This window comes from Monomorium pharaonis, chromosome 6, assembly GCF_013373865.1.
Source record: "Monomorium pharaonis isolate MP-MQ-018 chromosome 6, ASM1337386v2, whole genome shotgun sequence".
Classification (NCBI taxonomy): Eukaryota; Metazoa; Arthropoda; class Insecta; order Hymenoptera; family Formicidae; genus Monomorium; species Monomorium pharaonis.
Window position 1 is genome coordinate 2,823,328 of NC_050472.1, and position 13,689 is coordinate 2,837,016.

At 46.2% G+C, this 13,689-nt stretch overlaps 1 protein-coding gene across 5 annotated transcripts in view; it reads right to left on the reverse strand.

Annotated features, from left to right (window-relative positions):
• Window positions 1–13,689, reverse strand: part of LOC105835549 (retinoic acid receptor RXR) — a 72,347-nt gene that overhangs the window by 32,474 nt on the left and 26,184 nt on the right. For 2 of the 5 annotated variants that reach the window (XM_012678951.3, XM_036288564.1), the window contains exon 2: window positions 7,719–8,146. The exons of 2 other annotated variants lie outside the window; for them this stretch is intronic. In XM_012678951.3, the coding sequence (XP_012534405.2) occupies window positions 7,719–7,797 (79 nt within the window). In that variant the 5' untranslated portion in view covers window positions 7,798–8,146. The remainder of the gene's footprint in view (window positions 1–7,718; window positions 8,147–13,689) is intronic. One more of the 5 variants, XM_036288565.1, reaches the window with a different exon arrangement.

Below are 13,689 nucleotides of genomic sequence, written 5' to 3' on the forward strand. Positions count from 1 at the left end.
GCTACCTTCTCCCTCTCCTTCTCCCTCTCCTTCTCCTCCCTTCCCGAGAAGTGCTTCTTCTCTTCTACGGCGAACGGCTCGACGGCGGCGTTCCGCGCTAACCGCGTTAACCGTGGCGTGGCTTACGTAATCGGCGCTGCTCGTTCGAAGGTAAGAAAGAAGGTAAGAAGGTCATCAGTCACGAGACCGGACCCTCTCGCGTCCTCCTCGTAGGCGCCCATTGTCTTCCCGCCGCGGCGCGGCGTACGGCTCGCGTGGCGACACCGGCGTGTTGTTCGTGAGAGCCCGCTAATTGTTCCGGAATCATTTACCGCGGGAGACCGTTTGTCCGAGGGAACAATGTTCACAGCACTCGTACATAATGGGCGGCGTTGTATCACGAGGGCCTTGCCGGGGAAACGAACACATCGAAAGACGTCTTCGAGCACCACGCGCCTCCTTACTTTTACCCCTTTAATCGCAACAGCTCATTTTCCTTAGGAAATCAACTCGTATTTTCGCTTTTTCATTTTTTTTTTTTTTGTAATTAATATTTCGTCGAAGAAGAGAGTATCGATCGTCTCGTCCGGCAGTGTCGCGGAGAACGAACGGAACTTGTCGACGGTATCGACAGCGGCGACGAGTGGTACACGTTTCGATTGGTCAAACGGCAACGTTTTTGTTTGCTACGGCCGCAACTTGCTGCCCGACACGCGCCTGACAGCGCAATCAACGTTCGTCCCTCTCATCGATTTCGCCATTTTCGTTATTTTTCCTCCCATCCGCCTGTCGGTCGGCGAGTCTGTCGGAAGTTTCCGAACCTCGGGAAGATCGCTTTCAAGCGTTTACGCGGCCGCAAGCGAAACGCCGCAACGAAGGTAGGTGGTGGAAGTAAAAGGGCACACTTCTTCCTTACGTTAAAAGCAATTATTTTCCTCGTAAAAATAAATTACTTGAAATTAAAGAGAACAGCAAACGATAATCTCTATCGTTTTTTAAGAAATTCGGTAGAAAAATTTAAAAATAGTCAGACAACAAGAAATAAATCGAGCTTTATTTAGTTATTCGGTTCGGAGCAAATAAACTCGTATGTTGTCGCGTTTACAACCTGCGTGTACTTTTTTTCTTCTCCTCCTTCCAGATTCAATCTTTATTCATCGTTCGCTCGGAGCGTAACGACGACGACGACGACGACGACGACACATTCCGCGCGTGCAAGCTGCGAGCGATTTCGCACGGAGGAAGCGAGGAGCTATGACTAAGATCGGGAGTGATCTCGTGAGCAGGAAAAACGCACGCATTCTAATGAAGCTGACGTGTGTACACACGAACACACACGCCGCCGTCGTCGTCGTCGTCGTCGTGGTCTAGGGTGTGCGCCTTTCTAGCCGCGCTCACGTTCCGCACCGCAAAAATTCCCGTACGGGACGAGCATACCCGATGCACCATCATCTTCGCTTTGCTATTCGCCGCGGGTGCTGCTGGCTATTTCGACGCGTATCTCTTCTCTCCGGTGCCCTAGTATTCCGAATGGTATGGATTTAGAAATTTAGGGCACCTTCGACACGCGGAGTGACAATGAAAACGACAGCGCCAACATGAAACGAGGGAAAAGAAAGGATACCGTCGTCTATGTGTGTGTGTGTGTATGTAATGGCCAGGCGAGTGTGATGGTACTATTAATACGTCGTAAAATATTTCCCTCCCCCATCAATTAAATAGACGCGCGCGTATATACGATACCCGCTACCGGTGGAATATTAAAAGGCGCGAGTGTGCGTATATACGTGACAGAAAACATCCATTCGGTCAGTAGCCACCGCGAGAAAACGCCTGCCAACGTGACTATAATAAACGATCGCTTCCTTCTGCACGACGACGCCGTGCTCGTTTCGTGCCTCGCGCTGGAGCGAGAGCGACGGGGAGGACTTCCGTCGATCCGCAATCGTCACGCGACGCCTTTATTATGTACACTGGGTAACAAAAAGGGGGGAAAAAAATAATAATTTCAGAATTTAACGCCTTTTGCGCAACGCGAATAGAATATAACCGGCGATCGCCCGCCGCCGTTTTGTCGCCATGGCGCGTGGAAGGAGATTTTTCAAGGTAGGCCCCGACTCGGACGCCTGCTCTCGCTCTTATTCGAGTTCCGCGCACGATCCTCATGTATATTTGCGTTTCAGACCGCGATAAAAAGATTACGGTCGAAGATCGTCCGAATAGGGGGTCTCTTCTTCCCGTCCGAATGACGCGTATGCAGACACACGCGGCGGCGCGTCGTAAGGGGAAAAAAAAAGAAGAAAAACGAGACCTACGCATCCACACACGATACTCGGGCCTGGATACTGGACTCAATAGAGGAGGAGGAGGAGGAGGAGGAGGCGATGTGTACATCAGCGCGCTCGCGTGTACACACGTGTACACACACGATACGCGATAGCAGGACCTGCTCTTCACGGCTCGTTCCCATCGGTGCCAAGGTTGCATCGCACCCGTGTACATTAGCTGCACTAGAGCAGCCGAGGCCTCCTCTCGCGTGGCGGAGCCTCGCGTGATGCTTACGCGCGCTCGGGGCTTATCGCGCGCGTACACGCATCCTCTGTATGCTCGTGGTTGTGAGCGCACAGTCACGCATACGTGAAACGCGTGTGCGATAATAATGTAGAAACGACGACAACGACAACGACAGGGACGACGGTCTAGGCTAAACAAACGCAGGATTTACAGAGAGAGAGAGAGAGAGAAAGAGAGCAATTCTCTGTGAATCGCTCCTATCTATATGTATCATCTGGCTGCAAGCATTGCGCAAGCCGTTGCCCGGATTCCCATGCACTTCTCGAGAGCGCGAGATTTATATAGAAATTCGGGACAAACATCATCGAGAGATCGCGATAAAAGTATACGGAGTATCTCGTGAATTCAGCGTAGAAAAAAAAATTTAGGATCGAGACAAAATTTCATGCATTTGATCTACTCGATATTATCATCGATATACAAAATTAGACGTTTAATCCTAGAATGTTACCATTGAGTGAATTTTCATCCAGGTGTTAATTCGAGTTCAGTATAGTTTTTGTTATTTTGTTTGTAATAATATTTAATGTTTCTTACGCACACATTAAAATAGTGTAGGTTTAATTATTCTGACATCTCGCAGCTTATAAAAATGAAACAATCTAAACAAACAAATTTAATTACGTGAGTATAAATTTCCACTTAAAGTAGAGCTAATATTAAAAAAATACGAGTAGCGCTCTAATGTCTTACAATGTTAGTTTCATAGGATTTTGTATAATTAAGTTTTATAGCTTTGAAATGCAAAATGTGTTCAATCTCACAAATAGCACATTATCGACGACCGTGATAATTTTATCGAGTGAATATTCATTAACGTGATATAATATTCCGTCACACATAGACATTAACATATACTTTAATTAATGTATGCGTAGCCGCGTAATGGAGTATCGCGAGAACGTCGGAACTACATACCGTTATTTAAATATTTAATTATGAATCAAATATAGCACACGTCGCGAGACTCGCGACCGCGAGTCAAACTATCAATGCATGCAAATCCGCGAAGAATCGCGAATAACATTTTTTTCGTTGAGGCCGCCGGTGCTGGTTATCCTTGCGTGAACAATGCGCGCCGATAATCTCCGGAATATGGAATAAGCGATACCGATAATAAATACGCCCGCGATAACGCAGCAGCGGGCACGCATATCGATTGTACAAAGTGCATCGTAAAACACCCTCGTCGATTCTAGGGCGACGTTCCCCGTATAACTGAAATCGTCTGCGATGCAATCATCTCTCCGCGTCCGACTATATTGGAACTATGCCACTCGTGGGCGGAGGCGGCCACGATTACGTCACGACAAATAGTAAACGCTCCTCATATAATCCGATCCGCGAAGATGTAATTAGCTCCTCGTCCGTCCTGATTCGCGCAATTCGCGATAGATCGATGGCAATCGTCGGCTAACTCGGCCACTATCGAGGTGAAACGAATATCATTACAAATATTAACGCTGGAGGAAATATTAAGATCTTCTCATTCATTAAAAACTCCGAAAGAATGAATTAGAATCACTGCACTAGTCAATAAACAAATAAAAACAACTTGATATAATTATATTTTCAAGCAAAAAGTTTTGATTTAAATAATAGGTATAAATAATAACTTAATTATACAACATTCTATGAAACCGATATTGTAAGACATTCGAGCGCTATTCGTAGTTTTCTAACATTAATTCTACTCTGGGTGAAAATTTATACTCACGTAATTAAATTTGTTTGTTTAGATTATTTCATTTTTATAAGCTGCGAGATGTCAGAATAATTAAACCAACACTATTTTAATGTGTGTGTAAGAAATATTAAATATTATTACAAACAAAATAACAAAAAGTATATCAAATTTGAATTAGCACCGGGATGAAATAATTTATCCAATGGTAACATTCTAGGATGGAAAATAATAGATATAAAAAATATAGCAGTTAATTTGCAATTTAATATTATGAAATCTTATTTTATTCTCTTTTTAAACAGTTATTTTGGTAATTTCCAACGACTGGTGCAGTGATCCTATTACAAAAATAAAGAAAATGAAAAATCATCAATTATTTCGTTAGAAAAGGAAAAAAATGATAAAGCCACAAAATTTAAGAATTTCTCTTTTGAACAAGAAATCAAATATTAATCTAAAAAATAAAAACAATCGATAATGATCGCTCGATATTTCTAGCGCTGCTAATTTGCCTCGGGTTGGACGAATACGGAGGAACGCGACATCTCAGGTGATTTAAAGAGTCACCGAATCGGCGAGTCCGAGTGGGAAATCAAGCGTAACTTCGGCGGACGCGTCACACTCGCGTAATCTGACGTGAATACGCGAGTATTGATGATGATGATTGATCGACGTTTCGTCGCGATACGGCAGGCGAACGAGCGTGCGCGCATTGACCGGCCCGATAATGCACGCGATATCTCTCCATTCCGCGTATTATCGTGTTTTCTTTTTATCTTCGCGAGGAAATACCTGGTGCATCGCGTGGACGATAAGGAGGAAGAAGTGCGGCGGTGTCTTATCCGATAAAGCTGACCCGATAAAGCTGACGGCGCAGCCTTGTAGAGCAATTTCTCGCCGTTCGGCAAACAGTCTCTCTCTCTCTCTCTCTCTCTCTTTCTTTCTCGTCTAAAAACACGCGGCTGTCAACGGGATGATCGATTGCGATCAGGCCCGTGGCCATGAATTTCGTCGCCTGAGACGAAATTATCTGATCCCGCGAATTACTTTATTCAACTCGATCAAATCGCGACGAGTCAGTAGAGAGAAGTAATAAAATAATAAATGAGTAATCTAATAATAAAAATAATAATAATAAAAATAATAATGAATATATGAATTAATAGTATAACGGGAGAAGCGATAACAACAACGCTTTCGTGCAATTTCCTCGCGACGCGCAGCCTCGATCTACTTTTGGAGCAGAGTGTCCAGAAAAAGAGAGAGGAAAAAAAATATTATCAGAGAACGCGATATAATGAATACAACGAGATTTCGTCGTCATCGTCGTCGCGACGTTGGCTTGGTCAGTTCTCGGCCGGTATCAATTTTCCCTCCGGAGCATCGATCTCCACCCACACCCGGTTAGGTGCCCGCCGGGCGATGTTTACGTTTCGTGCGGAAAGTTCCCCCCGGTGTTCGTGCCGATTCCGGCGGTAAGCACCGAACGCGACGGTACAGTGCACGGCAATAGGGACAACACATGCGATAAGGCTCGCAAACGCGCTCGTAAATCGCGTCCATGGGCGCTGATAACGGGGCGCATTCGCGTGACCTTCTCTCGCTCGGCTCGCTCGCGCTTTAAAGCCCGCTTTTAAGGCCGCTTTTAGAAGCGGTGACTGATAACGAGCGCGCTCGCTCGCTCGCTCGCTCGACCGTCGTCGTCGCCGCCGCAGCCGCAAATTGCGCCATTCACGTCTCAATAGCCGACCTTCACCCCGTACATTTAGCATCTACATACGATGTATATGCGTCGACCGTGCGGCGCGTATCGGTCGCAGGACGGCAGGCTATCGCACGAACCGGGTGACTCACTTCGCTCGAGCGCGTCGCGACGGATACACGATACGCTACTAATTCAAGAGCGTCTCTGCGTTGTGTACGTAACACGCACGAGTCGATAAAAAACGCAGCCCAAAATCTGTCGTCTGCTGATACGCATCGCTCGATTTTCAACGCTGCTGCTTGACGTTAATATTATTACACTGGAAATTTTACCAACATAATTCAGAATTTTCTGTACACTTTTCACATTTTTTATTAAAGATTATTCTACCTTATATTAGATTGCAAGGAATTAGAATAACTGAACCAAAACTATTTCTTTAATGATATAAGAAGATAATAATAAACTTGAATTAACACCTGGACCAAAAGTTACTTACAGCACTCTAGCATTAAATTTCAATAAACATTTCGACATCTACACGATTACTGGTAAACCGGCACCGCTGTTAATGTTTTTCTGAAAAACAAAGGCGTTTAATTTTCATCTTTACGACAAGGCATTTTTACGACTCACGTTCACGTAACAGAAACTACAAGTAGAATTAATCGTTTGCGCGAAATATCGCTGGGTTTCACGGTCGACGCGGCGAAAAAAATAACGCTTTAACGACGAGTAGGTTGTCGTTTGCGGTGAAGTAAAACCGAGCCTTGGGCTTGTGCTAATCGGCAGTCTAGCATCGACACGCTAATTATTATTCGTAGGATAGTCCATCTCGTTTAGAGACCTTTTTAAGTTACAATTCCCAGCGCCGGTACTTGGAAATAGTAAAGCATATTTAATTAACACGGCCGCGACGATAGCCCGCGAAAACCACCACGTTTCATTTCGCTTCAATGCATTTAATGACCCTATTACAAAGTTCGTTATGTGGAATCGTGTAGTCTCGAAATAACATTACCCCGCTTTCTTCCTCGTGGAGATTACTACGATTTTCCTTCCAGCGGGATAACAATCGCGCCGAGGTCAATCGCATTCGGGATCTACAAACCCGCTAATGAAACGCGGAATTTTTATCAATTTAAATCACGTATTAGCGAGAAAAATATACGGCTGAATCATCAACGTCAGCGATATCTTCATTGTCGGTGCTGATCTCATCAATATTAAATTAACCTTTAATGAGCGCGTCGTTGTCTAAGAATGTACTTCTATCACACGTAGTAATTATAATTGGAATTTGCTAATCGGCTCAAGCATTTAGCGTGAGTTTTCCTAATGTAAAACCCGAGTGTATTTTACGAAAACTCCGTGCCACGAGTCTCCCGTCCCAGATTTCACTTGGCACGGCCCATTTGCTAATCTCAATTAAAAATAGAGATCCAACGATCGCTCATACAACTATAATACATAACAAGTGCCGCGTAATATATTTTCATTATAGAATCTTATTACACGCACGCACGCACGTTCTTAAGATACCATTAAATATATAATCTTAAACAATGCCCTCTTAAAGAAACTTAATGGCCATGCATAGACAATTCACTAAACTTGCCTTCAATCGGACGACGGTAATTTAGCGACGCGGAATTTTACCATCACGGGTCGCGGATATCGATCCCCCACGATCCGCGAGGTTAACGCGCGGCGATCGATCGCATCGATCAATTTCATTAGAATGTCGACGTGTATGTATGTATGTATACGTACAGGTGTTGCCACGTGCCCAATGCCGGCTGCCCTCGATGATGGCGTCCACCGACATCATCGGCTTCTCCTTCTTCATCATCTTGCCCGGCTGCCGGCCCGATCTACTTTCACTCGTCACCGTGAACCGATTTATTTTGCCGACCTTTTCACACACACACACACACACACACCTCCCGCGCACACCACCACCCTCCGTGGTACACACCACCCCGCGCGGCTCGACCTTTTCGTTGACTATTCAGACGGTATCCTCGCCCCGTCCGTACCGCGTCATCTCGCAAAAGAAGTCCTGCCTTCCACCTTGTTCCTCCCTTTCCCTCCCTCGCTCGAGCTAAAAACTCCTCCTTTTGGTATCGATTTGGTATGGTTGCTCACTGCACTTCTTTGGTTCGTTCGTGATTGACCGCGCGACCGGTTGCTTAACTATTCTACAGCAGAAAGAGTAGAGTGGTTTTTTTTTTCCTTTAGGAACAGGAAGGGATAACGACGGACGACGTGAACCAACGAAAAATCCTTCATCGAATCGTATAGCGACCTTGAATCCCACGGCATTCACCGACAAGTAGCGCATGCTCCCTTCTAGTGAAGGGCTTGAGGCAACGCAACGCACTAAGTCACGTTCTTAATTATGGTTCCAAGCCAAAACTTGCTTTCCCACATTCCTTTTAATCCATAAATTAAGATTCGTATATTTCTTATGACAGCACAAGGGGCCGAATTACATTAAAAACGTTCGATCACTTGAAATTAATGGTAAAGAGAAAAAAATTGTGAAAAAGAAAACAAAAACCTTCTTGTATCAGCCAGAAGGAAAAATGTTATGTTTTAACAAAGCCATTAATTTAAAGAAACATTTGCGCGGGATATATTTTATAACGCAATTTAAGAAGGCTCATTAATGCATATAACGAGTTATTTTTTACACCGTGATAAACGTGCACGATATTATGACAGAGTACACATCCTTTACATCGGCTGATTTATTCATTAATCCCGATTTCGCGAATGCGCGACGTTATCTGCTCGATTTTATCTCGCCGATCAAACAGTTGGACTGTCGTTATCACATCATTAGCCGCGCGCGAATAATCGCAGCCCAATCCAACTGTAACGAGACTGTAAAATCGCGGCGAACATTATTTTCGTAAACAGGTCATTCTCCTCCTCCCCCCCGCTATCTGCTTCGTATCGAATTTTGCAACGAGCAATTAGCGGGAGTTATTTTTCTCTAATAAACAACAAGATTGGCGATCGTTTTGGCGGAATTTCGGTGCGCTTCTTCGGAACGAACGACGAAACGAGGATCCGAGAAAAATCTCGGCTTAAAGTGTGCCAAGCGTGACGACGTGCAATTAGTCACGGGTTTAAGCAGCGTTTTAATTTTTACCGTGGCCCGGATTGCAAAACAAGCCGAGAGCGTGTCTCAAACAAGAGAGAGGCGGCGTCCCTTTCTCTGTCGTTCGTCAAATTATCCTGTCGCCGCGCCCGCCGCGGAGAACGCATTCGACGGGAGAGCTGAAGGATGAGAGAAAAGAGGGAGTATAGACCGCGGCTACTCGCGATCAATTGAATCGGCTCGCACTCGGTGCCACACAGTCGACCCGATCGCTCGGAAACATCTGAATATTATCGTAGTGTCACCGGTCGATTAAAACCCGCTCCGAGTAGAGACGAACAGATAACTCTCTCGATGCTGCCGAGCGGGGTGAACGAGAGAGGAGACGCACCGATCGGCGCGTCAAGAAAACCGAGAAGACCGAGAAGGCCCGTCGGGGCGCAGACAACCACATTTTACGCTTTTTGCACGTTTCAGAAGAATCCGAAGAGAAAGCCCCCGACGACTGAAGGGAGGCGGAGGAAGACGAAGGGCGAGAGAGAGAGAGCAAGAGAGAGGGAGAGAAACTCTCGCCCTTGCGAGGTCGCCGCTGCCGAGGTCGAGAAACCGCCCGTCGGAGATTCGCGGGGGCGGCGGCGGCGGCGGCGGCGGCAGCGATTCCTCCCTCGGGAGCCTCCTCCCGCGGGAGGATACATCTCGCGCGAAGACGAATGTGCTGACTCGGGCACGCCGCTGGAAAGCCTCCGCCGCTCGCGAGGAAAAAGCGTTCGCGTCGAGGAACGAGCGTCCGCGCAAAAAATGCGCGGTGTGTGTCGGCGGCTCTCCGCCGATGTCTCCGCAGACGGAATAATGTCGGATCGAGGCTCGGCGTAAATCTCGCTTTTTTCGATAATTTATTTCGCTTTCCTCTCGCGATTGTAAAAAAAAGGGGGGACAGGGGAGGGGGGAGAAAGACGGAGATAAATGTGTTCTACCTGAAAACCTCGACAACGTTTACGCGAACAGGTATTCCTGAAATGTGCGCTCGGTCGGTTATCTGACCGTGAAAATCTGACCACGCGGAGCGAAACGCCTCGGAGGAATAATTAACATGAAATTACGCGATGTACGTACGACGAGAAATTCGATATTAAACAATATCGAGAAGTGTCGTCGAGGTCGCGCTACGAGAGTATGTTAAAGATATAAAAGGAGGAAAAAAAAAACGTTGGCAGTCGCGTCCTCTAGACAACCAAAAACGTACGCGCGATTCCTCTTCGACACGCGGCAGGAGTCTCTAAAAATATTTATCACCGGCTTTTATGCAGTTTCTCCTTCGCGCCGCGTCGCGATCTCGAAATAACAGCGAGTTCTCGCAAGCACGCACACGCTCGCGACCTTGACCACACACGCACGCAGGAAATGCGATTGCCTTGTCTCACAATCGACGCCGGCTAACTCTCGGGAAACAGAGAGAGAGAGAGAGAGAGACGCGATAGACCGTGACTTACGTAATGCGCCAGGCAATTACACGAAATGCACATGCACGGACGTCACGTGCGTGTGCCTTGATGTTAGGGCCGTTGTCGTTGCACTTGTCATGCGACAAGGTTGCCGGGCGTGTCAATTGGCTACGGAATGCCACTGGAGTTAGAGCGGATAGATAGATCAATATCGCGGAAAGTTGAAGCAAGCCCGCGATACGTTGACTCTACGGTCGGCTCGCAACCCGGGTAAGTGAACGCGTGACTTCCTCGACGTGTTTTTCTCTTTCTCTACAAGTAAGTAGTTTTAAACTGAAACTACACTTTAAAGATGTGGTAACAATTTTCAAATATTAAACGTCAAGAGAAATCTATATTTTCAGAAAATATTGAGGCTCTTGATGCGGAAACCATCGGAACAGGGATTATCAATTCAATATAAGAGATGATTCGAATTTAACGGAGCTAATTTCCGATTGACTTCCCATCTCGGACTCGCATTCACCGCGTCTAATAAACAATTGATCGCCTACTAGCTGGATCTTCCTCCCCTCCCGTTCGTTCCGCGTTCTACTGCCAGCTCGATTGTTCTCAATCACGAAGCAGGCTCGATCATCCGTGTCGATCGTGGGTGGATCGCGATACGGCGAGCCGCGACTCTTGCGACCGATCGCTAATGTCGAGGTTAAAGTTCAAGGTTGACGCCAAGACTGCGCCCGGTCCGCGCTGTAGCGGCAAGGCAGATCGATATTACGATACCCGGGTGCCGTACGGATACGTGAGCGAGAATCGCGCGCGATCCGAATCGTGTCGTGACTCGAGCCTAGTAAATTCAGCCTTTCCACATTAGAATACAATTCTGGGAACAACTAAAACTACGTTCAAAATTACGTCTCCCTTAAGAATCTTGCGTCACGGAGTGACTTGAGTGCGTTGTAGATGCGACTAAAATCCACTTGAACAAATGCCTGAGATTCAAGCTCGCAGATAAGTGCGAAAGAAAGAGGAGGGAGGAAGGGAGGGAAATTAGGATTTATCGAGGAACGGATCTCGAAAGAGGAATCAATTCTCTCACTGTGCTTGCGTGGACGATGCGATTATATGCTTTTCCCGAGTGTCAAGTAACACAATAAAATATAGACAGTGGCGATACGCCTTTTCGCGTCACAGCCAAGAGTGACGTGTTATGTGCATTATCAATAGAAGCGATATATTTCCGAAGCTGCCGATAGGCTGACGTAATTAAAAGAGACGGGGATGATCGATAAGGTTTATTATAGAACGCGCGAGAAGGCGAGCGAACGAAATATCATCCTGCAAAAACGATCGATCGGCCATGTTAATTCTGGTATCCTGCACAGGTCAACGGCAAAAATATGCCGTGGTTATAGAGAAGAGACTATATTTTATGCATGACGCGATAGACGCAATCTCTTTCATGCGCCGCCAGTGGGATGCAAATTTCGGCTGCTCGATCGAATCGCCCGGTTTAATGATTAGGCGAGAGAATTTATGCTACGGCGAATAATTTCTATTACAACTATAAATTATCCCCTTTGAGAAAAATTCCCTTTAAAACGAATGTGATAAATCATATACATATTCCATTATACATTGGCTGTACAGCTCTTTACAAGATTGGATTAGACTTTTAAAACAAATCTGTTTTTAACGTGCCAGAGCAAATTAGTTTTCGTAACAAGAAGAGGAGCCTTTATCTCTCTTATTGGGATAAGCAATTTAAATCGCATCGCTCACGCGTACACCCGAATCTCGACTACTTGGCGAAAACTGTGTAAAAGCAACGTCTCGTTTTCAGATTGACACGCGCAAAGAACGTTGACATGAATATGGAAATATAGTCGCGGTTTTTTTCCTTCGGGACACATGACGAGGCAGCTGTTATCAATTACACCCGAGTCGGATTTTCGCTGATTATCTTCCGGCGAGCGAAACCGCCATCATCGGCGGTCGCAATACGCTTAAACCGTAGAACACAAATCGGAACTTGCGGATGCTGATGAGCAGCAACAGCAGCAGCGTCTACCATTGCAAGCGTAAATGTCGTGACATTTGGGATCATACGCTGATACCAAGTGAAAACGAGGCCTTTGCAGACGACGACGACGACGGCGATAAACGTGCGCGATTCGTGCGGCGCGCGCGGCTTTGTGCGTGTGACAACGCGCGCGCTGAATGTCATCTCGCAGTGCATTGATTTTCCACAATACGAGCCAGCGTGCTGTCTGCGGGACGACAGCTTATTGAATTTTCAACAATTGCGATATGTATAGCGTTCGTAGAAGACGCGTACGACGGCGAACGACGGCGCGCAATGAGAAGTCACCGGGCTGGCTGTCGTTATTCGAGTACTACACATACACACACATACACACAAACGCGCGCGTTCATATCTGACAGACATATCTCACGGAGTCGAAAAGCGCGTCGGTAAATAGTTATACGTCATGTATCGCATCGCGCATTTCTTAATAAATTTCCAGGGATGTCAATTTCAGTTCAACATTATGCGGCCAAATTTTTATCTACTTTATTCTCAAGGCAGGATACCAATAGACAATTTTTGTGATAATTTAAAAAATTGTTATACGATTTTTTCCATCTTCAAAATAAATATTAAATTAATTTGGAAAGTTAAATTTGATTATAAGTTTTTCCATCTTTGCCACTTCGCTAGAAGATATGAAGAAATAATACCATCACTAAGTGGCGCAATGACGAGTTTGCCCATTAGAGTGAAATGTCGAATTTAATGCGCGAAGAAAGGGGCGTCGAGTGGAGTGTAAAATCTCGCGGAGCACGTGTGCATTCAGCCGGGCGCGATACGCGTCTAGAGAAGTCATTGCGCCTGTCGTTACTCCGCACGGGTTCGCAAGTATAGCACGTGACGACACGCGCTCGCGGGATCATCGTCGAGAGGAGCGCGACGTGACGACGCGACTCGCGTTTTCTGGCTGACGATGACGGCTGATGCCTTCTTGGCACGGCGAAATAAACGGCGAGGCTAATGGCAAGATCCGGACGACGACGTGCCACCGTGATGATTACCAGTGAAGATCACTCCGACGCAGCCGCGTTTCTCCTAAATTTTTTTTCGTTGGCATTAAAATTTGCGAGGCACGATGATCAACGCTAGCAACTTCAGACAAAC